Below are 24,469 nucleotides of genomic sequence, written 5' to 3'. Positions count from 1 at the left end.
GAAAAATGACTACGTATTTATGTTTGAGAGGGTTTTAAAAATGGAAGCAGGAAAAAAAGTGTCTACAACAACACACATCAGTGCAGATTCAAGGTCTGCTTCATTCTTCCCATGAAACAGGAATGATTTTAAGAGAACACAAAGAAAGCAAAGAGGGGAGGCCAAACCTTGACCACTCAGTACATCAAGACCAGAAACTGAAGGGTAAGAGAAATGGGAAAGATGCATTCATTCTGAGAAGTTCCCCAAAATACTATGCCATTTCTCAGTTCAATCCAAGCACACTACAGTAGGTCAGTCAAATATCCGGAAGCTAACATCTCAACATCCACTGGTTGATGCACGGACAGTTTCTTCTGTACAGAGGCCAGGCAGACATACTGATTTCACACAACAGACCCACCTTCAGAGATCTCCCTCTCCTTCACCTCTGCAGGTAAAATAGTGGAGCTGCTATTGGTACACTAACACTGACCTATAGACCAGCCAAAGGGGCCTCTGTGTTGTTAAAATGTGTACTGTTTATTTCTCAACAGTAGAGTTTCATTTTATGAAAACTGGATCTTATTTTCTTTGGTTAACAACAAGGACTATAAACTGCTCCAAGCAGCAAGATTAAATCAAATTTATACAATACACAAGAACAATTCACAACCTGCTACATACTCTGGCTATAATGTTCTGCGTATTCTCAAAGTACTACAAAATATTGCAAAGCATCCCACTGTTTGCCTACTGCTAAAAAGCATTCTTAAGACTAACTTGAACCTAAAGTGCTTCAGTGGGCTCTGGTAATCACTCTTGTCTAATCAAAAGCAACAGGCATTCCTTATCTTTCACCCTGGGTCTCAGGAACATTTTCTAAAATATAACATGTAAAGATGATTTAGCTTAATGAGATCTCAGTAACATCTCTAATTGCTATCACTTTCTGAGATAACATTCCTTCTCTGTTACCAGACGCCTACTATATAGCTCCAAAAATCCACCACACAATAAAACAGATTACTTAATATCGCAACACGCAATAGTATACCACCTACACTAAGCGATTACTAAAATATTCCTCTTTACAGCTTTTCAGCAAGTTTGATGGCCTTAAGTAAAAGCTGCTGGTTTTTTGCTCTGAGTATACAAAATCAGATCAGTAAGATCAACAGCACACCAATGAAATGTCAATAAAATGCATTTTCTGGGAGGATACAAGTAGGGTACCACCTGAGTGGGTTTTCCCACATTTTTTTTTTCTCCTGATATACTGCAGAGGAAGCAAAGCTCTACCAAAGCTCGTTCATTAACCGAACCGTTTTGTAGATATGACATCATCTATTGCACCTAAAACAAAAAGAACTAACTGCTTGCTGGACTACATCTCAATGGCAAGTCTGGCACAAGTCAGTAGCACAGCAATTTAGTTGTATCTTTGTTACATTTTAAAGCATTGCTAATAGGCAAGACTTGGAACAGAAGCCATTGCCTTCCATCACAAGCATCTTCCTTACAGTCATTAAAATAACCCACATTTTGAAAAGCCCTCAGATCCCCATGGAGCCAAAAAATTTATTTATAGTGGATCAAAAGCTTTATTAGACTAATTTGGGTAGGTAGTTTTAGTTCATTATATACCCATGAGGAATGAATCCAACTAAGGCAACCATCAGTTCCAGGCTTCTGTCCTGACACAAAAAACCTCTGGGAAGGCTGATGTTACCTGAAGCACTGACTCGCTGCTGCAAGAGGCAGGGCTGCCCAGGTCAATGGTGTTCCAGTGTCAAAGATAACAGTAAATCAGGACAGGGAGAAGCAGGAACCCAAGGGGCTGATATTCCCTAGGTAATCCTTTCAATTCAAGACCTAACTTCAAAAAACATTCCAGTTAATGAGGGACTTTCTTTGGTTTCAAAGCAAAGCTATGGAACTCAATTTATGAGTAGATTTAGTCTTTTTTTATTAAATATTGTAAACAAGACACCCCGTCCAAAAAAAAACCAAAAAAAGTTTGAAAAGACATGGATGCAAAAATTTTTCTAAGTATGTGTAATTTTTAACAGAAAGGTCCTGAACACAATGACATAAAGGAAAAATACAGCAAACACTGATTTTCCACTAAAAAAAAGTGTTTGTTTATATTAACTATTCTCTTTTGCATTTCACATTAATCCCCTCATGCACCCTTCTGTGATTTTATTATAATTTCACCACTTGTAAAGTGATATTCTACATACTCTACAAGATTATGACTGTCAACTAATGCAAACGAAAGAGATTCTAGCTTTTAAACTCTGACACTTAGAGACTATAGAGAAAGGATTGAAATACATCTTTTCTATTTTTTATGTATTCAGCTTCATTGCTTTATTCTGAAAAGCCACTCCAATGTAATTGTAAGGTGAAAATTAGTTATTTAATTATACTTCTTGCAGAGAAGAGGGATGCAAATATTTATTCACCTAAAACAAGAAAAAACATAAATGTTCCAGTGTACAAACAACAAAATGAATCATTAGTTTTGTTTATGTATGTATGTACAATGAAATGTGTATCTATTGTGCTACTATAATAAAACCATTTTGCAATTTAATTCCACTTCATATAAAAGTTGAACCAGACAAACCATTTGCATCACTCAAGAGTAAACTTAATAGTGTAATGAATATTTGCTAGCCGTAACCCCTACCAAAACTTCTAGAATCACAGCACTGCAGGATTAACAACATGAAGAGTAAATACACTTCTGCTTTTAAGTACTTGAAATGTTTTTGGTTTTTTTTTTTTCGGTTACAGCGTCTCATATTGCAAGAGTCTATTGTAAAATTTTATTTACCACTTATCCAAAAATAACTGTTCTCAGTAAGAAGCTTGAATTACTACATTACATTTCTCATCTCATACTTTTTTGCCTTTTTTTGTAATTCTGAGTATGAAGTTATGTATAGTGAAGAATAAAATATTAATAGCTGTCTAGAGGTTTTTTATTTTATAAACAGAAGCTAACAACAGCATGCCTATATACAATTCCTTGCAGAACTGGGTATCCTCTACCTCCTTTACCCTCCTAGTAATGGTCATCATTTTTTTCCACAAGTCAACTCAAAAATAGCTGAATGAATCCAGTCTGAGGTTGTTACAGGCTTGAGAGCAACAGTCAGGGTCCAGAATACAGTATTTAACATTTGACTATTCTTATTTTCAACTAACTCATCAAGTATGAAAGAGCCTTAACCGCAACTAACTACAACATTTTAATTATTTTGTCACATACAAGACACATGGGACTACTCCAGCCATCCAAATAAGCTGGGCTAAGGCATCACCAAAAGCAAAACATGCAGATTCAGTTCAGTCATCTTTCAAAACAGACTCAGTAGAGCAAATCATTAGTCTATACATATCCTAAAAATCGCTTGTTCAGAAATCCAAGAGGTAAGAGCGGTACCAAACTATGACTTATTTGGAAGATTCACATTTAGGTTTTACTTAAATTAATTATGGCGCAGTTCCACTGGTAAAGACGACTCTGTGTGAGAATACAAGATGTATCTTTAGAATTAAACCCTTAGGTACAATCAAGAAACTTCTTCAGGGTTACCTCCATAACCACCCTATCTAGGTAACGCTTTCTCTATTTAACAGGTCCACTCCAAATTTTCTATTTACAACTCACAAATGGATGCATCACAATCCCTTCATACAGCTATTTCCAGCAAACACATTTAAAAAGGCACAGCAGATTAGATTTTAAATTATCATTTTCTGTTACACTGTGATAACAGAATCTTGTAAAGAGTAGCAGACATGTAAATATGTCAGTGAAAAAAAAAATGCATGTGTCCACTTCTGACTTTTAGAATTTTATCAATGACTTCATTTCTATAGCTCCTGCAGCATCACTAACCTCAATGGGGTCAGACACAACTACTGCTGGCTTTCCCTCAAAAAGTACTTTTTATTCCAAATTCTGAAAACAGATGCCCGCTACTGATCTTTTGACTATACTATCTTATTAATAAATAAAAAAAGACACTAAAGATAAAATAGCAACAAGCTTTGAAATATTAAAAGAGCACTCAACAGTCATAAAGGATAAAAGCCCACCAAAACCTTCATAAACATTTAAATTAAATGAAGAAATGTTATATTTATCTGGCAAAATGGCAATATCTTTCTGGCAATATAACAGTTTTTCATCTCAGCCAACTACTTTAAATGTTCTATTTTGGGAAAAGGAAAAAAACTTACTTTATGCAATTCACTAAGTCAGAAAGCAGCTTTTAAGTAAATTATTTGGGGAAAGAATACAAGTAATGCTTTTGTTACTTCCGTTACAAGAATTGCCCTCTGTATACACTGTAGCTGATGTTAATATTTGTTCCATAGTTATAGCTATAAACTGGAGAGGGGCAGACTGAGACTGGACGTAAGGAGGAAATTCTTCACAATGAGAGCGGTGAGGAACAGGTTGCCCAGGGAAGCTGTGGATGCCCCACCCCTGGAAGTGTGCAAGGCCAGGCTGCATGGGGCCTTGAGCAGCCTGATCTAGTGGGAGGTGTCCATGTCCAGGACAGGGGGGCTGGAACTGGATGATATTTAAGGTCCCTTCCAACTCAAACCATTCTATGATTCATTCTATAATTCTAAATGCACATCTTAAACACAAAACTAGGTTTGCTCAATTACTGTAAAAACAATACTTGTTCAGAGTTTATGATGTATTCTGGAAAACTCAGTAAGAAACCTGAAAGTAACACTAAATCTTACTAAAAAAATACAAGGGTCATATATATTTTTGTATCTGTACACCTATTTATGCACAACATATACGTACACCTATGATGGATCACTTCCTTGCAAGTTCATCCTATCTGTCGCTCAATAAAAGAATCCTTGAAATGCACAATTAAAGCTTCCTGTGCCCTCCAAATTCCTATTTTCATAATCAATTCACCTTCAATGTCAGCTACCTTGTCAGCACTTTCATTGTGTTTCATTACAGTTGTTACTGTACAACTCAAAAGCATTGAACAGTTGAATGGAATCCCTGAAACACACATTCTCTCCTGTTACCACTCGCACTCAATTACTATGTGAGTTTCTCAGTAGACTCATGTAATGTGCCAGGCTTTTGAAATTGGCAAATTCATTTTCTGTCAGTTAAAAAAAACAAGGTAGTTTTAAATGTTGAAAACCCTTGTACATCCTACCCAGAAGTAGAAAAAACATTTTAGCAATCAAAATGTTAGTGCTCACAAGTCAACAGCAGCAATTTCAACTTATGGAAATCATCCAATTTCTTCCTATTACATTGAATTTTTCTGTATTTTTAACAACACTCAAAATACATTAAGACAACAGCTTATGGTGAATTCTCAGCTGTATACCCAAGATATCTACAGTTGCTAAAAATTACAGTTGCTAAAAACTATAACAAAACTGAGCCGCCCTAATACATGACTGAATCCACTCTTAAGTTCCTTCACTCCTAGCAATTTAATTTGTGTGATCATGTGAAATAGACTGCGCTTCTGATTCATAGTTCATGACAAGGATTTAAATTTGGTATAGATTGATAAAATACATACCAAAACAGATATGTAGTTCAAAATTATCAAGTATATTTTTCAGGCAGTAAGGAAAACAAAAAAAAAAAGAATCAAATATTTACCTGATCCCCTCTGGAAATCTGTTATGGGAAAATATGGACCACACGATATACACCCTCAACAAGGTCCAAAGTAAAAGAGAATGCAATAATATTTCAACTTGTATCAGAAGTCAAACTCTACTGATGATACATTAGCGGGTTCAATTATTTATATATCACACAACAGAATTAGCCTTTGACTTAAAAAGATAAAACAGAAACCCAAGAAATAAAACCAAGTACTCTCCTTCTCTCCTAGAAGCTAACATAAATGAAGTGTATATTTGTGCACCAGGTACTTAAATACAGAAAGTACTCAATTTTACAGTTGCCTGTATAACCACATGCAGTGCATCCATGTATGGAAATACATTACTTTTCCTTTATGTAGAATAGAGGCTATAAGCATAAGGAGACACTAATTTTTCAGATGCCAGTGTTGCAAGCTCAATCATCACCCTTTAAAGATATTGGCACTGCTTCATTCTGCGTGCTTTACACCAAGTGAGAACGTACAGAACAACCACCACTACAGCACCCATACACACACATAAATTAAGATTTTGTCTGAGGGGAGCAGTGCCAGTGCAGGTATGTGCCACAGCGGAGCAGGAAATCGTGGCATTCAGAGGGGGTTCCTGAACCAAGGAAACTCCAGGGTGAGTGCAAGATACCTGCAGAGACTTGCCAGGAAGCAGCAGTTCTCATGAGGGTGGCTGACGCAGAGCCTGCAGTACCAGCAGCCACCCCACCCGCACGACACGCAGCCCTGGGGGAGCACTGTGCAATAAACAGGGCAGTGGCACAGTGCTTCGTGCAGCAGCTCCCGAGGGAGGGCACCTCTCAAAAGGGGGGCATTGCACTGGTTGAATGGGGGTACTAAGACACACAGAACACAGGAATCGTTCTGTGACCACCTGCACAGATCAAGTCACTCCTCCTACCTGACCCTCAAGGCAGAACGGTGGCCACTTGTCTGAGATCAAAGGTGCAGCTTAGGCTGGAGGATTTGCACCACCCACCCCAGCGATGGCCAATGCCTCCATGCAGAGTGGGCTGCTCAGGGTAGAAGCTGCGAGGCAGACCTCAGATTGCAGGAAGAGCCTGGACCTTTCTCCTGGGACAGAGGCAGGTGGCAGAGCTGCTTGCAAAAGGTGTGCTCAAGCGGAGGAGCTCCTGCAGCCAGCAGCTGAGCTGCAGGAAGCGGTGAGAAGCATCAGGGAGGGTGAGAAGGAGCTACATTGCTGCTTCTGAGGCTGTGGACCCACAACCTCACCGCCAAGCAGCTAAGAACTCCCCCATCAGCACACACAGAAAAAAGGGGGGACAATAATGAAGAAGAATAGAAGATGGAAAGGGCAAGGACCAGCAGGAGGAAGCTTCCCCAAAGCCTGAGGTACCCTTGCAAACAACTTCACTACTCTACAGACTGAAGCGGAAATAAACATCACATCCAGAAAGACACTGGAACCGAATAAGGCAGAAGGAACATTAGGAGTTTCGTCTACTGACTTTAATTTCTCATAGTAAAGTCAGCACCGCTGCATTCCTGAACACAAAACTTCAAATAATAATCAATCAAGTAGCCTGGCGCATTTTGCTGAAAAGTGTGAGATAAAACACAACCATTTCAATGGCATTTCATGCAAGATACTATAATGATCCTTCTTTTGAATCATTTTTGCTCCTAGACTAGCAGGTTTGGTTTTTTAATTTGGAGGACTTACAGTGGGATGCTGTATAGCAAGTTTAAAACGACCGACAATAACCTTCCTTTCTAATATTTATGGTAACAATCCAGAAAACTCTCAAAGCCTGTGGACCAACATTAAAAAAAATACAACCCTGATATACTCCTAGTTGTACAAGCTAGCTTTGAAAGCAACCTCATTACTAAAAGTAAAAATAAATTAAAAAAAACCCCACACTTAAAATTCTCAGCATTTGCTTGCATCCCTTTTGTGTCACACCAAGGAAGCACCAACGAGTGGTCCATGCTCAACCCCAAACAAAGACAGTAAGAAAAATCACTTCCACTTACTTGGTGTTAATTCTGGATTTCCCTTCAAGTTCATCATCTTTGGAATTGAAGGTCCATATATGTCTGCATCAAGTAAACCAACTTCTTTTGTCTGTGTAAGGAACAAAAAAAAAAGTATTCATCAAAATGTCTGTCTTCCTTTATGAATTATTAGTTGAGCAAAATTTCCGAACTATCCAGAGAAATAAAAATATGATCTTGATTTTAGACATGAGTTATCACTCATTCCTTTCTCTCCGAATTGCAATTGAAGCATAAAATATAGCAACATTGCTACAAGTTGAGCCAGACATCTTCACAAAAACTAGACCTTCAATACACAGAATCCTCACTTGCACATTTTCTTACTTACAGCGTACACCACAGACTTTATATTAAACATTATAAGCTATGTTCCCTCTAATCCATGTACATTTACCCAGAAATAAATTTTTATTTTTTTAAAAGCTATCATATTTTATTGTAAAAGAAGACAAACGGTGTTAGTAAATATATCCTAATTAATGCAATTTGAATTATACTAGTGACTACAAGGAATGTGAAAAACATAAAACCCATCTTTTATCTTCAGTTTAAGTAGCCAAAGTAAACTTCTGCAGACATCTTGAAAATACTGAAATGCAAGTCCCTGAAAACTTGTGTCAAACCAGGCATAACACCTTAATCAAATCCATTTACACAGAAGAATGTTAAAAATGGGTTTATTCGAGTACATATGGTACATTAAGCAATCAACTTTAAATAAAAAAACATTGCAACTCTGTAGTCTAGACTTACAAGATTCATTTCTCAATGCTTTTTCATAGATGTACATAAACATCTTGTGGAAATAAAACTATTTTTCCTACAGACAGCAAGACACACCACCAATTACCAGTTCTGCAAATTAAGTAGTAAAAAACAAGCCCTTTAAAGCACTGAATGTCATGTTTTCTAAAATAAAAACCTAACTGTATTCAACTTTTCGCGAAACTGCAAGCAAATATGTTTTAGGTCTTGTTTGAAAGGTTAAGGCAGCAATGGGAGCTTTTCCAACAATGCTGAATCAGATTTTCACTAGTGGTGTTTCAAAATATGTGCTTCGTTTTTTGGATTAAGCTTTCATAATTTGCTATCATATATTAAACCATTTTGTTATTACAGTTTAGATGGGAAAGATGGAGACAGACAAAGGAGGGCCACAAAGATAATCAGAGGGCTGGAGCACCCCCTTAAGACAACTGGCTGAGAGAGTTGGGCTTGTTTACCCTAGAGAAGAGAAGGCTCTGGAGAGATCTTAGAGTACCCTTCCAGTACTTAAAGGGGGACACAGGAAAGCTGGGGAGAGGCCTTGATCAGGGAGTGTAGTGACAGGATGAAGGGTAATGGTTTTAAGCTGTAAGAGGGGAAATATAGATATTACGAAGAAATTTTTTACTGTGAGGGCGATGATGCACTGGAATAGGTTGCCCAGAGAAGTCGTGGATGCCCCATCCTCAGAAGTGTTCAATGCCAGGTTGGATGAAGCCTTGAGCAACCTGGAAGGTGTCCCTGCCCACGGCAGGGGGGTTGGAACTGGATGATCTCTAAGGTCCTTTCCAACCCAAATCACTCTATCATTCTATGACAAAGGCCCAGTGATAACTATCAAGTTTCTGCTTAGAAGAAGAGTATGACGAGACTTTTAATGCAAGTATACAGCATCTATACCTTTGAAGATCTCTACCCATCTAAACATGAAGCACAGTCGGTGGCATGACAATCTGTTTGGGTTTTTTTTTTTTCCAAAACAAAATGTGCATGGATTAAGACCTTAGGTATTCATGCCACTACTTCTAAACAAATCTGAAATTCAATTAAGATAAAGAAACTAAATCGCAGGAGCCTAGACACCTGAGAAGCAAGATTGATTGTTTTTACTACAACATATATAATAATTTGGGTTTGGAGTTTGTTTTTCTGGAGGGGTTGCTTTCTTTCTTTCTTCTCTTTTTTAAGCTGTCCATAGTGAACCCTGAAGACACCCTTAACAGCTGAGCAATCTGAAGTGTCATATTTACCTAATATAAGCCAAATGCATCCTAAATTTTACCACTGACAAGTAAAAAATGCATTACGGTACTACTATGTTTTTTGGAAAATGTTTTTACTACAAAAATCAACCAAACTTGGGTTCAGCTATTCAACATATCTTATTATTAAATAGAGCAAAGCATATGTAATTGCATGATTACATCATTTAATAACATCTTGTGAGAGCCACTACTAAAAGCTCAGGAATTACTCAGACAAATCATTCTTCTTGAATACTGTATGAAAGCTGCTATTTCAAAAAGATCGAAAAGACCCGTTTTTCTGCTGGATTTCAAAGACATCAACAACAGTACTAGACCTTCTTTGCTCTTGTATAAAACGTGTATTTTAACAGATGAGAAAGATTTATGACTCACTCCTTTTCCCTGTGTCAGAAGTTAATCGAACACATCAAATGATCATCTGAGGGCTGTGTCACCCAATTACTTCTGAAATTAGAGTAAATATTTGCAGAAAAACCTACATAATATTTTAAACCTAACTGACATCCTATCCCTCAACTTTTTGAGGGTTCCCCCCCCACTGAATATCCACTCATTGACTAACCACAATGACTTACAACGCACTACAGTTTTGTTTTCAGCCTAAAGAACTGAAGAGTCACAATGATATAAATTAATCAGACTGATTTCACAACCTCCTGGGCACAGTGAGATCTTCACCACTACAGGCTACTTTCTCCTAGGAGTCAGCAGGAGTGTATCTATGAGTGTACCACACTTCCTGAAATGAAGAAGAGACAGACACATGCTGGAGAAAGATAGCCTTTAATTATCTCAACGGACTTCGCAAATTCTGCAACTCCTCTGAATTACAAAGCTCATCTTTGTTTCAAGCTAATACAATAAACCTGACAGCTTCTCAAAATAAATATACAGAGTTCATCAAAAGTAAGAAAGATGCCTCTTTCTGATGCACTTTTCATGGATATGGTTCAATAAAATGGTTGTCTTCAAGAAGAAAAATAATTAATAGATTCTCCAGTTCCTACAACTCTTCCTAATGACAACACAAGTGTTGTTGTACACATGATGCTTTCTCCAGGATAACAGGAGAAGGATCTTTCAGAACATCTTTAAATCACTGGCAGAACCTCGCACAAGATAGCCTCAGGTATGTTTATGTTTTGGGTTTTTTTAACCAAGCAATTCAGCATATTAGGTAAAAAGAGTTCACACCGCCTAAAGCAGCAGCTTGTAAAGAAAACATTGGTCTGATAAGATAAGGTTTTGAGGCTTATTTCTCCCAACTATCCCTGCCTTTGCAGTATATAAGCATCCCTAAAATACTAATAATAACCCTTTACTCAAGGTTTAATTACCTTGGAAAAGCATTATGGCAACTACCAGGGGATTTTTTTTAATACAGGCACAACACAGTCCAGATCATCTCTTCCAGCACTTAAAATGTTTTAAATCCTCAAGAGAGAAATAATTCGTATACACCAGGATGGTACCACATAAAACTGTTAATCAGAATTACCAACACCAGATACTTCTCACACTGAGTTAAGTTTAACCCAGACACAAGTAATTTAAAAAAAATTAATTAGATTTTAGTAAATTGTGTTTTCACCCACATAACCCACACCTCATAAATCAGTACATATTTCAAAGTTCTGCTGTATTAGAACAAATCCTAAAAAACCTGCATAAGATCAGACAAAGCAAAAAAGAACATCTGGACAGAAGGAGCAGATTACAGGGGATCACAAGCAGGGCCAAGAAGACAACTAAAAAAAAAAGGAAGAAAAATAAAGCTCAAAGATTGCTCTCTAATGTTCTCCAACATTATTTTCATATGCATATACATTTCATACCAAGTAAAATTATTTTTTTTCTTAAATAATAGGGTTATGCAAACAGAAATGCAGCAGGCAAATCACACTCGGGCATGTAAAGTCCCCCTGGTTCTGAGTGTTTTTCAGAGCATAGCACATATCACTGCTACAGCTACACTCGGTACTCTGCAGGAAAAAAGGATTCAGGTAATACAACTCCATTAACTTCTTATGGCTGCTTTTCATTATGACAGTATTTCTATCCTGTGCTATTAACAAACAGCATTCCATCTCTCCAGCTGGTATAGCAATAACCAAGTTCAAAACAGCTGTTCTCAAATTAACATTCGTCCTTTTCCTTCTTCCCTCTGCTCAGATGTGGAAGAAAGTTTGAATCAACCTTCAAGTTTACTGCACTCGGAAAACACTTTCTAGACACCTGTAATTCTTTATTGCCTAACTGCAAGTTCTGAACGGCTGAAACTCTGAACATATAACCAATAATGTGACCATTACCATAGGACTTAATTACATACTTCCATGTCACTTCCCTATGATTTAATTATGTACTTCCATGGACACAGGGCAAGTTACTTGGAAAAAATGCACTAGAGCAGCACAAACAGAATTATCAATGTCTTCAGTGAGATCACCATCAATATTCCAGTAGGCAGAGAGAACACAAAATTAGAAATATACTGTCGGCACGTGAAAACAAAAGCACTCAGTCTATTCAGCAAAAGATATACTTGAACACTCATAGAGTTCACATTTACCTTCTTATCAATGTTTTTAAGGTTTTCCCCCTCTCTAGCTAAAAGAGCTCTAGCATAGGCTAACTACTGCTAGGATTTGCTCCTTCTGCAATACTGGTGCCAGCTGTCATGGTCCCATCCAATCACCAGTGAGCTCAAGACCACAAAATAAGTAAGATTAAAAAAAAACAGGATAAAGGACTGTGGTAAAGAATTATAACTCGTCTTCACCTTCTGCTTTTACATCATTGACTCGATCATACTTTTTATTTCACTACCATTAATCTCCTCAACAAGATACTTATTTGCCCAAATACACGTCTAAATTTAGATTTCTGACAAATAGTCAGCATAAGGTTCATCTATATAATCACTGCACCTCTTACCCCCCTACAAATACAGTGAAGTTTTCATTCAAATTTAGAAACTTCTCACATCTACACTAAGAAAACCAGTTTTCACAGTCACCAGGTATAGATTCTGTATTTACAAGAAAACCAAATGCTACATCAATAAAGATAAAGAAGATATTCTTGCATATATGCCTGAAAGATGAAAATCCTTCAGCTTTTTTTTGTGCAGTGGACAAATTACAGTCATGGATAACGTCACTAAAAAGATACTTTCCTTTAACTTCTCTGGCAAGATTTTCAACGTAATTAGAGTTCAGTTTAGCCTTTGAACTTGGTCACTGCCTTGTGAGCAAGAGAGATTTGCAAGATAATTAATGATTTTCAAGCTCTGAACTTAGCTGTAATAAATCCTTCTGGGGAAAAAGAATAAAATAAAGTTGTTGGGCATATTAGACGCAGTCTCTCCATATACTGGCAAAGAACTATTTTTTAAAAATCCACTAAGTTTCGCCTCCTTTGCTTTTCCTTATGCTTCTTCAAAATTAATCGATTGCTATTATGTTTGTTCTCCTAAGCAAGTGAGTTTTACTACATGTGGTCCTCGTACAGATGAAACTGGTCCATGCTAATGACAAAACAAACCATACCTTTTCTCACATTAAATATTTTAGCAAGCACTTAAAGAGTTTATTCTGTTTCATACACTTCCTTTATGTAGGTTCCCTTTTTTGTCCTTCAGTTAATATTCATTATGAAATCAATTAAGTTTTCCAGTAACAGCTGTTTCAATCAAATGCAACCAGTTCCATTCATACGTGACAGAGGACCACTCCAAATATACTTCCGTGTTCAGTGCAGAATCTGGTGATATTCACTGACTTTTTGCATGTCACCAAATGCTTTATGGAGGAAAAAGTCTGATTAAAGACTTCATGCAAAAAAGTAAACAAGCTTACAAAAAGCTGCTATAAATAGCTGTTAATCAACACATCCTGTATTACTGCTAAACATCCAGAGACTCTTCGACAACATTGATTTCAATTTTGCTCATCTTTTCTGAGATTTTTTCTATACTTGGTAGGGCATATGTATCGCCACTGGATGTTAGCAGATGATATTTTACTTTCAAGTAAACTCTGCACACCACCGGAATTCTCTGGTGTTCAGCCTGGAAGGTATGGAGGCATAGGTTAATGAGCGTTTGTTCTACATGGTGAAGGATTCTGCAAGTTAGAAGTACTCCCAATATTCAGCAGCTGCAGCTGATTCCAAAGACAGACATTCCAGCTTTGCTAAGTGAAGGTACCAGTAATTTCTAAAGCTGGTACTCTTAATCCACCACCAGGATTCTCAATTTACCCTTTCAATGTCATTACCGATTTAAAGCTAATCCATACAGGACAAAATGAAACTTAGGATAGGCTCTGAATTCCTCATTTGACATACTGACACATTGAATAGCCATCTTTTAATCTCTAATTCTCCGCCTCTTTCAGCTGCACAATATTTAAATGTCTAGCTGTAAATTGGATTAAAGCCCCCAAAAGTATCACTGCATTTTTCTAACACTCTAACCTAGAAACACAGACTGGTTTTAAAAGCTCACTCTTTTACTGGTTTAAAGCCCTCTTCCTTCATACGAAGATCTAATTTTCTGTCAGCTACAGAACTTCTCTGACACTGTTTTCCACAGTCTGCAGCAGCTCCCAGTCAGATTTTCAAATAATCAGACATCAAGGAATTGTTTGGCCTTCTTGAATATTATGTATCCTTTGGAAAAAAAATTCAATACAGCACCATTTCAAAAACAAATTACCACAATCCAAAATATTATCCCAAACGTAAGCACATGTCCACAAGATGCCTCAACACTTTCAAAGCATGCCAAGTTATTATAAACATGCTCCACCTTTCATATCAGTCTCTCTGACATCCGCAATAGGCTTTCAATGACTTGAACATTCAGGATGCAGGCCATTAACACTACATAGAATACTTCCTTAAAAAAAAAAAAATTAAAATTTTTATTTTCCTCACATTTACCATATAGTCACTTGATTAAAATAAAACACTTTAAATGGCCTACATTCAAAACAATCTTTCATTTTAGTTGGTTTTTACATGAAAAACAGTTAGGATTTTTGAAGCTTTATTTTCTCACTTTCTCAGCCAATCTAGAAGCTGAGCTGTCATTGCGAGATAAACCAAATCAATTGTAACCAGCATCTCAAGCTTTATCGACACTAGAAACAAGCATGAAGACCTTATCTAAAGCATTTGAAGTCTTCTAATTCTCTAAGCAACAAAAGTAAAGACGCCTACGAATGAAACCCTAGTAATTAGGAAAGCTGCACAGGAAGAGGACAAAAAAGGTACTTGCCTTCATGCTTTAATTATTCGGTGAAGGAGCCCATTACTGTTTAAATTCTTCTAGATTTGTTTGTTCCCCTCCCAGGGAATTCTGTCCCTACCAGAAAGGAATGTATATACATTGTGAACTCAACTATTAGTGCAGCAGTCAAATATTAATCTGTAACAAATAGTTTAATTACAGGAGCCAAATATTTGAAAAAAGCTGGAATGTAAAGAAGAGGGGATTTTGAGTAGTTTTAAATTTAATGTGTGTTGTTTGATTAAATACACATTCTGAAATAATTAAAAGTAATTTTATTATCACAATAGTGAATTCACATGAGGACTCTGCTCATAACTACATAATTACTATACTCTAACTTGCTATATACCTGTGAGAAACCTCCTACTCGCATGTGCATATAATGGGCAGATACCCACACCGGTTTTCTGCTTTTTGTAACAAAAAAAGAATAGCATTGTAACATTTTGACTGCCACACTGAGTAAGGGTTTTTCATTTACCTAGTCATCAGCTTTCCACAGCTGTATTTACAGGCCAAAGTGTTTGGCCTTTTACTCCTGGGGTTAAATGTATCTTGCGGGGGGAGAAGCACCCCACTCACCCCCCATTAACATCCCCTCCATGTGCTACCTGCCTCTCTCAGTGCAGAAACACTGATGGATTTATATTTAAATACAATAAGTTGCTCAGCAACCAGTGGGTTTGCTTAGGAAAACAAAGGCAATTCCCTAAGATTAAACCACCCTTGACATACTTCAAATTTTGGTCCTCCTTGATCCAATAATCCCCCAATACAGTGTTTAGCTACAATAGCTAAAACTGATGCCTTTAATCATGTGCCCCCAGTACTGCAGGCAGAAGCCACTTGTTTATGCTAACATACTCATTTCTCCCATATGGTTTTACTTCTTGCTCCGCCATCCTGCACAACACAAAAAACATTTTATCCTACAGGGCAAAATGTAAATTTTCCTGGAAAGAAAAGGAGTCAAAGGAAATCTGACTGGAGAGCCTGCCTCACAGTGACAGCACAAGCATGCAGCCTCCCAACTGGATTGGTGCCATCCTTAGTCATGCACAGCTGGTGTTTGCTCACTAAAATACTCTGTTCATAAACAAGCAATCTCTATCCTATTATTGCTGCCATCTATTAATTCAATTTGTTTCTACTATAATAAATAGTCCCTGGCCAGGCAGCTTTCGTAAGTAGTCCTACTAGTCTGAATATGAATCGTCCTGGCATTAAACGCAAAAATTCTTCCCCTAGTCCTCCTAGGGGAACACAACTAACTGCTGGTACATCAAAAGAACGGGAAGAATCAGCTGTCCAACTAAGCAAGCAATTAAAAATAGGACACAAGGATAAAACTTTATATTATTTCTTAATATAAAAAGGACACTGTATTGTTTTATAGGTCCTGGTACAGACACAAGAGCTTATACAATACTTAACTAATCCATCTATAACAGGTAACACAGGGTACCAAAAGCCTCATATTCCAGAAAGGGATAAAAGGCTGCCCTGATTGTTTCACTGGCTGTGCATCAAAAAAAAAAAAACCAAACAAAACAAAATTTTAAAAAAACTTTACTTTGTCTTAGATGTGGTATCTAGGCATTTAAATGAAAACCTCTCTTGGATTAGTCACTCTGTAACCATAAGGTAAAAATATGCCAAACAGACTGAGCACCAGCATGCAAGACTTGAACTCCTGAATTCTTATCCCAGCTCTGCCAACATCGCTGTGTGTGCCCATGATGATGTCCAAGGCTCTGTCAATGCCTTAATATAACAGAGCATCACTATAATAACTGAAAAAGCTTCCATTAAAAAAATACCTATCTGTAGAAACACTGGGGTTTCAGTCTTGTTTTTCAACTATAGAAAGTGAACTTTTAAGAGAAGATGGAAGGAAGCTTTTTTTTTTTTATCAAGAGGACAATAAGACCTTTTATGCTTTAACTGTTAATCTTCTTCCGTCTTATGATACTATCAAATAACAATAAGCTGTCACAGCTGTTACTGAAAGCAGCAACAATCTACTCTAATCCAACCTCCTCTGGAAGAAGGAAGCATCTTCCATGGATCTCCTTCACTAGAAAACAGTTGTTCTCAATAGTCTGTGACCTGTATAAACTTAGAAAAAGAACACTTCAAAGATCAGAAGACAACACTTTTTTTTTTTTTAAGTCATTTAGCTCCACTTGCTTTTAAAGGGTAGTTTGTTATAAACATTGAGCTTGTAACAGAAACAGACTGCATCTAATGATGGAAACACAGACCTTTATTGTCATGGTGACCTCTTTTTCTGCACAAGTCCTTTCTTTCCTCCTTTATGCAGTGCATCAAGTTTGTGCATCAGTTTCTATAAATTTGTATGTTGCTTATAAAAGACATCAGAAGGAAGCTGCAGAAGGCTGCTGAAGCTCTACCTACTAACAGAATGACAGGAAGGGAAATCATGGGAAGGGGGAGTGCACAATCAGCAGTTAAAAAAAATAAAGGAGGCCCATTGCTACATATTTGAGATCAAAGAAATACACTTCAAACTTCAGCAGAAGGCAGCAATGCACTCTAGAAAACAACTTCCTTATTTATTTCAACATAACAAAGCTGCACACCGCAACGATCCCCACACTTCAGAGCACTGGACAATGCCAGCATGGATCAAGGTCCCAGAGATATTCATTTCATAACCCTGACTCACAAAACTAGCAAACTGAAATCAGTGGGCAAACACAAAGGAACACCAGCAAATTCAAGCCCAAAAGTTAAACGTAAACATGATGGATGCCACCATTATCTTAAACTATATAAATATTAATACATGAACAAAGAAGAGAGAGTTGGGTTTATTCAATCCACCATAATTTCATATTTTCTAACCTGTAACTACACCAATGCACAATTTCACCATAGCAGCAGCAAGTTCATGCAAGTTCAAGCATCAGTTCATGCAAGCCACAGCTGTTTCATAAATTTCAGCTGCTCTTCAATAACATCTAGCAGACAGTGGCCTCCAATTTTACACCATCCCATAATCATAACATCAAAACTTACTAATGCATTCTACGTTAATTCAACTTCATTTAAAATTATTTCTCAGTCCCTGATTGTCCAAGTAACTCCTGCCACAACCTCTTCAATCATTCTAGACTATGGGCTCTCTTAACTGTGTGCTTTACAAGTGTTTTAATGGACTACTGAAGTGGTGTAACACATCATTATTTTTAAAGTCAGACGTTTAACTCCCCAAAAAAAGGGTATAACCCCAAAACTTGCGCATATCAGAATTACTAAGAATGCTTTATCTAAATTTAAGGAACACACAAAACAGTACATTTGAAAAGTATCAGGCACAATCCTAAAAATACTTAAGCCGATAAAGTTATGTGCAATTAGTTGACATGGTTTCCATGGAGCTACTCAATGGCCATGCCACAATGCAGATCCCATTGCAGGTTCACATTTTTTTTCAAAGTATTACAGCAAATGTCACATTTTAAAGTTAATTAGAAGAAACCATTCAAGCAGATTTTTCTCCAAAACCAAATTATTCCAGCAGCCTATTTTAAAACAGAAATAAAAAACTGTGAAATATCATCATCAGATGCTATTACAACAGCACAAACTTCATGTAACAGCTTGAAACGCTCTCTTCTTATCAACTTTGACTGAGTTTATAGAATTTTTTTTAAACTTTTACCAAATTTCTACAAGAAGTGTGCAGATTGCATGTACTCCTACTTGTTCCATTTAAAAAAGTACTTGAAAACATTTTGGTTTTAATTAATGCTTTATAAGTACAAAACCTGCATTATACACACTCACATAGGAAGAGAAGCTTGCTTGTGAGTTTACCTCTGTAGCAATAAATGTGCACAAAGGAACTACTTCCAGTTTAAAGCAGCAGGTGGACATAAGGAAGAGCTATTGTTTTCACACTTTTACACTTCCCTCTATCTATTTACAGTCCAAGTAATAGTTTGGGCAATACCAAACTGGGCAGTGACATTCTGTCACTCAAAAATTATATTTCCAAGCTCTGGAGAAGATACATAGTTCCTTGGTTTTTTTCCCTCTCAGCTGTGTATATATGTTTTTACACATTAACTTGTCAGGAAAAAGTAAATCTTTAGAGCTATAAAAAAATGTTTTGGACACCATCCAGCACTTACTCATATTTTTTCCAAATCAGTGCTCTAAAGTGATAGAAATTAACTATTTTTCACATTCTCCAACCTGCACAAACATCCCCTACTATGTCTACACATCCTCGCAGAAAGGACACAGCCAAACCGAGATGAAGGATGAGAGCTACTAAGCTATTCATGGTACTGATAAAATATAATCAAATAGGAACTCAGTAGTCCATGAACCACAAATAAAGAATTTAACCATCAGAGTAAATACTTAGATTTAATGTATTCGACTGACCCCAGCAGTAATCATTTTATTTAAGACACATACACTTGTTTCACATTAAGGCTGTTAAGTAGATGTTCACCTACCGAATCATTTGCTGCTAGGGCGAGGGCTATATTCACTGCAAGAAAGAAGAAGAAGAAAAAAACAGAAAAATTAAGTGCAAGAAAACTTAACTCCTAAATATTGAGGATGTTATAATTTCTAACAAAATAAAAAAAAATAAATCACACAGTAATTGCATTCATCATCTTGGTTCGTAGACTCTTGCACCTCTTCAATATTACTTATTTAAGTGGCAGCAGCACCCACATTTCAGCCTATGTTTGATAACAGGCTAACAAAATCAAGCTAATCCATAAAAACTCAGGAACTCTAAGTTTCCAAAGGATACTGGGAAACAAAAACATAATCAAAGTATTTTGGCAAAGACTAACATTAAGAAAAAAATTTTGAGGTACCAACTCAACATTTGATAAGTACTGTGAAACTGAAGTAATCCTATGTCCTGGGTTTGGCTGGCAGAGAGTAAACTTTCTTCTCGGTAGCTGCTGTGTTTAGATTAAGCGTAAGAACAGTGTCAATGATACTCTGATGCTTTTACTTTTTTTTGCTAGGGTACACATGCAGAGCCGGGTCAGCCAACCCAAACTCACCAATGGAATATTCCATACCATAACATCATGCCTAGGATAGAAATAGGGATTTGGCCGGGGGGCAGGTAGGTGTTCAGTGTTCCACACGCACTGCTATTGTTGTGCTCACTGCAACATCTGTGCTCACTGAAAGTGGTGCTATTATTTTATCTTATTTTTCTATTAAAACTGTCTTTACCTCAACCCACACGTTTTCATTTCCTTTTCCGATTCTCCTTCCAACCCACCAGGGCAGGGGCAGAGGGGTGAGAGAGCAGCTGCATACCGTTAGCTGCCAGCCAAGGGCTAAACTACGACACCCCATCACAGGTAACCTTCACCAGGCTCTAGTCAACTTTCTAAAAACTAGAGGCTAGGTAAGCATTGACCAAAACTATTAAAGTACCAGGACAAGATAGATCACCATACCCATTTTTTTTTTATTTTTTGTGCTACATTACATGTGGATGTTTTCTGGAAGAAGGTGCAAAGCATGCTCTTCACTTTATTTTTATGTTAGACAAAGTATCATCTATCCTGAAAGCATCTGTAATAACTAAAGAAACAGAAAAACAGGATGAAGCAACTAAACAGACTGAGTTTGTTTACAGCTTTCACATTTCCATCAATGTGAAAATTGAAATACGATCCACCGTCATTCTTCAATAAAGGATATTCACCCACTGAAAGGGAAAAAAGGGAGACAACGAGAATAACACACTGGGAAAACCTAAGGTTTTTGGCTGAATATCTATAGTTGGACACCATGTCCTCCGTCAAATCCTAGCTGATCCTTGCATTCTGTTGTCTTTCCATTACTGTCAGTTTCAAGAAGGCACAGAGATGGGGCACTGGACCTAACCTGATCCTAAACATTCATGTTGGCCTAACTAGTAAGTGCCATAGGCAGAAGTGCAGAGCAGGGCAGAGACATTCCAGAAGTTAAATAATTTTGTTTAAAATTATTTTTTAAAACTTCACAGCAGGCTCCAAGGAAGGTTACCATGGTATCTCTGCCCATTCCAAACCAGTCGACCAGTACAAGAATGACGCACAGGGAGACTGGAGTTAGCCTTCTTGAAATCAATACAAGTCTAGAAAAGTTGATTAGTTTGAATGTTATAACTTCCATATCTGAACTGGCCCTAGGATTAGCACAGTTGAATTCTCAGAACGCTGAGCAGACAACACAAATAAATAAAGCCTCTTGGCCCAAAATCAGACATGTACAGAGCCAGATGAGCGTACCTGCATCTGTGACATGGTTAAGCTACATCCATCAATAAAAAACTTGTAACTAAGATGAACACTTTCCGAAAGATAACTTTTAATACTACATCTCACTGCAAGTAGCATTTAGAAATTAAATGATTGGCTTATGGCTACTTCTCAGAATATTTTAAAATGTAGAGAAGGCCCAGAATCAAAAAAAACATGATGTCAATCCTGGAAAAGAACTATCAACAAACACTTTTATCACCTTTGCCAAAGCCCAGACCTGCGTCTGAGCTGTTCAGGTGAATAGATCAATTTTGGTCCCTAGCTTCAAAGGGTGAGTTTCAGTAATAGTACATCCTACACACAGAATAAAAGCATGCAAGAGGGAAAAAAGAAAAACAACAGTTAGTATGACTGAGATAAAGTCAATATATGGTCAAACGTATCAGCTCTCCTGAATAATAATGAAAAAATTCAGCCTGTTAGCCTTTGCCAAAAATGGCTGAAGGCCAAGGTAGTCGCTGGTATCAGTAGTTTTATTTTGCTCAAACTGCAGGATTAACAAAATGTGAGCAACAACATCAGCCATTATTTTTTTTCCACTTCCATAGCTGAAAACAATAAGTTTCAATAAATTAGAAAACTCTCTTCTTTCAAGACCACACTTTAAACTCTTCTCATGTCAGGATCAATTTTCTACAGTACTCTCACCTTGAGGTAATACAAAAGAGAGGACAGAAGACACCAAAACAAACAAGCAAAAACCCCACACCTTGGCCAGATGGAGTAAATACAGCAGAGTGCTGGTAAAAGACAGGAACTTGACAGGAAAGAGATACGAAAAACAGGAACCAAACCAACCAACACTTAAAATATACAAATACAAACAACAATAAGAGAAAAACAACCTAAGTATTTACACATATATTGAAAAACATTTTTTCTATAACACAATTTCTTCTTCTTATCATTGACTAAATCGATTTCAGAATATTGAAAACACTAGAAGCAACAGAGAATAAAACATGAAAGCTATCTGCAACAAGCAGAAAGAGTCATTCAACAGAAATACAAAGCAGGGTTAAGGAACGGCCCTGATAGACATTCTGGTCAAATTTATCCACATGTCCTGAAATGGAGATCCAGAGCAAGTGAAACATAAACACACCAGAGGAAAGAACATGAAGAGAGCCTCGATAGTCCTTCTGAGAAATGTAGACAATAATATTGATTATATTTTCTGTGGCACTTTAGGAACGAGTGGTGCATACCACTCTCCTTCCTTTTCAACTCTTGCTCTCAAATTGAGTCAGCAGAGCTATGGCTGAACATGTTCCCCACAAAACCTCCTATCTATCCCTTATAAAAGCAGACTGTCCCAGGATGGCACTGCACTATTAAAAAGACATTATTTCAAAGCTGTCTGCTTGATTTGCACTTCACTTAAAGCCAAGAATTCTATACCTGCACAGACTCTCAGTGGCTGGAATGGGAATTGACAGAGGTGAAGGGCTGTGTTAGCGGTCTGAGAAATACCTATTCACTAGTAAAATATTGAAAAGGACAAAGTCCTCAAAGCAAAGACAATATTTTTATTTTACAATTCCGCGCTGAATCTGATGCCCTTCTAAAAAGGCATCCCAGTAAGTATATATACTAGTTTTAGACAAGGAACCGTCTAAGTTTTTTTACGTTATGTGACCATGTCTGGAGACTCCTTTCAGGTTCTCTCTCGACCTAAGGGAAATACATCCTACGAGAAAATTAAGCATATCAATAAGTTCTTGCATCTCTAAGAGAGTGCTTCTTCTTTCAGGGTATTTATCCATGTCTAGTGATTATCTGCATATTATCTCTTGGTACAAGAAAGATTTATATTACAAGATAATTAAACATACAAACCAGCTGCAGCGAAACTTCACAATTAGTTCTCACAGTGGGACTCAAGTACAGTCATGAGGGAACAAGTGCCCAAATATTCCTTAACAAAGTATCACAAAATGTGCAAAGTAACAATTAAAAAAGAAACAAAACAAACAAAATAACAGAACAAAAAAAAAACCCCAAAAACAAGAAAACCCAAGCCTTACCTGCTGTTGTTGATTTTCCAACTCCCCCTTTCCCAGAAGCCACGACCATCACCTGCTTAACTCCTTCGATGGGCTTCTGTTTGGGCAGCCCGCGAGACACGATCCGGGCGCGTTTGTCCCTTAGAGCCTCATCCCTGGAGCCTGAGGACTAACAGGAACAGAAAGGAAAGGAACGCATATGCACCGACCCGCCGTTTGCACCGGGAAAGCCGGCAGGGCAGGACCCACCCGCGCGCTGGGACGGCGTCAGGGCAGCGCTCCCAAAGGGCGTTGGGAACACGGGCAGGCGGGAGCGGGGCCTGCTTACTCATAAACATAACGGGATCCGGCGGGGCCTGCTTAAACATCATAAACATAATGGGATGCGATGGGACGCGTCCCTGCCCAGGGCAGGGGGGCTGGAACCTGATCATCTTTAAGGCCCCTTCCAACCCAAACTATCCTATGATTCTACTCTATAATATACACACACACACGGGTATTTCATTTAGACGAACGGTTCAATAGGACCGAGCTTAACGCTCAGAAAAGAACGAAGGGCTCGCCTTAAAATAAACCACTTAGCAAAGCTGGAAGCTTTCAAACCCATCGGGTCAGGGCGGCGGCCTCCCCCGCCCGCACGCGGCGAGCCGCGGGGCCGCTCGAGAGCGGCGCCTCGCCATGCTTCCCGCACCCGGCGGGTCCCCCGCCCTCCTCCCGCCTCACTCACCGCCGCGCCAGCCCCAGGAGCCGCCCCAGCCGCGGGGAGGCGGGCAGCGCGCAGCGCCCAGCGCCAGGCGGGACCCGCCATGCCCGCCGCCAGCGATGAGGTAGCACCGCCCACGGGGGCGGGGGCGGCGGGGGCGGAGCCAATAGGGGATGCGGCCGGTGAAGAGTGGGCGTGGTCAATGGGCCTATGTTAATGGGGCGTGGCCAATTCTGTGTGGGCGTGGTCACCGGGGGCGCGGGAAAGTAGGGCGGGGTGGTGCTGAGGGTCGCACGGGCCGCGCTTTGCTTCGGGGTTATTCCTCCCAGTGTTGTGTATCTCGTCCTGGTTCTCTGCCGTTCGTGTTCTCACCCGGCCCCGCAAAACGGGTGGCCG

At 38.3% G+C, this 24,469-nt stretch overlaps 1 protein-coding gene across 1 annotated transcript in view; it reads right to left on the bottom strand.

Annotated features, from left to right (window-relative positions):
* Positions 1 to 24,178, bottom strand: part of NUBPL (NUBP iron-sulfur cluster assembly factor, mitochondrial) — a 76,800-nt gene extending 52,622 nt beyond the window's left edge. Inside the window, exons 1-4 of the mRNA XM_054068131.1 lie at positions 23,909 to 24,178; positions 23,389 to 23,536; positions 19,532 to 19,566; positions 7,683 to 7,773 (exon numbers count right to left, since the gene is read on the bottom strand). Of these exons, the coding sequence (XP_053924106.1) occupies positions 7,683 to 7,773; positions 19,532 to 19,566; positions 23,389 to 23,536; positions 23,909 to 24,178 (544 nt within the window). The remainder of the gene's footprint in view (positions 1 to 7,682; positions 7,774 to 19,531; positions 19,567 to 23,388; positions 23,537 to 23,908) is intronic.
* Between the last annotated feature and the right edge of the window lie 291 nt (positions 24,179 to 24,469).

The sequence above is a fragment of the Cuculus canorus genome, chromosome 5, assembly GCF_017976375.1.
Source record: "Cuculus canorus isolate bCucCan1 chromosome 5, bCucCan1.pri, whole genome shotgun sequence".
In the NCBI taxonomy this organism is placed as follows: domain Eukaryota; kingdom Metazoa; phylum Chordata; class Aves; order Cuculiformes; family Cuculidae; genus Cuculus; species Cuculus canorus.
The sequence above is the reverse complement of the archived record's forward strand: the minus strand, read 5'-3'. Positions and strand labels throughout refer to the sequence as shown.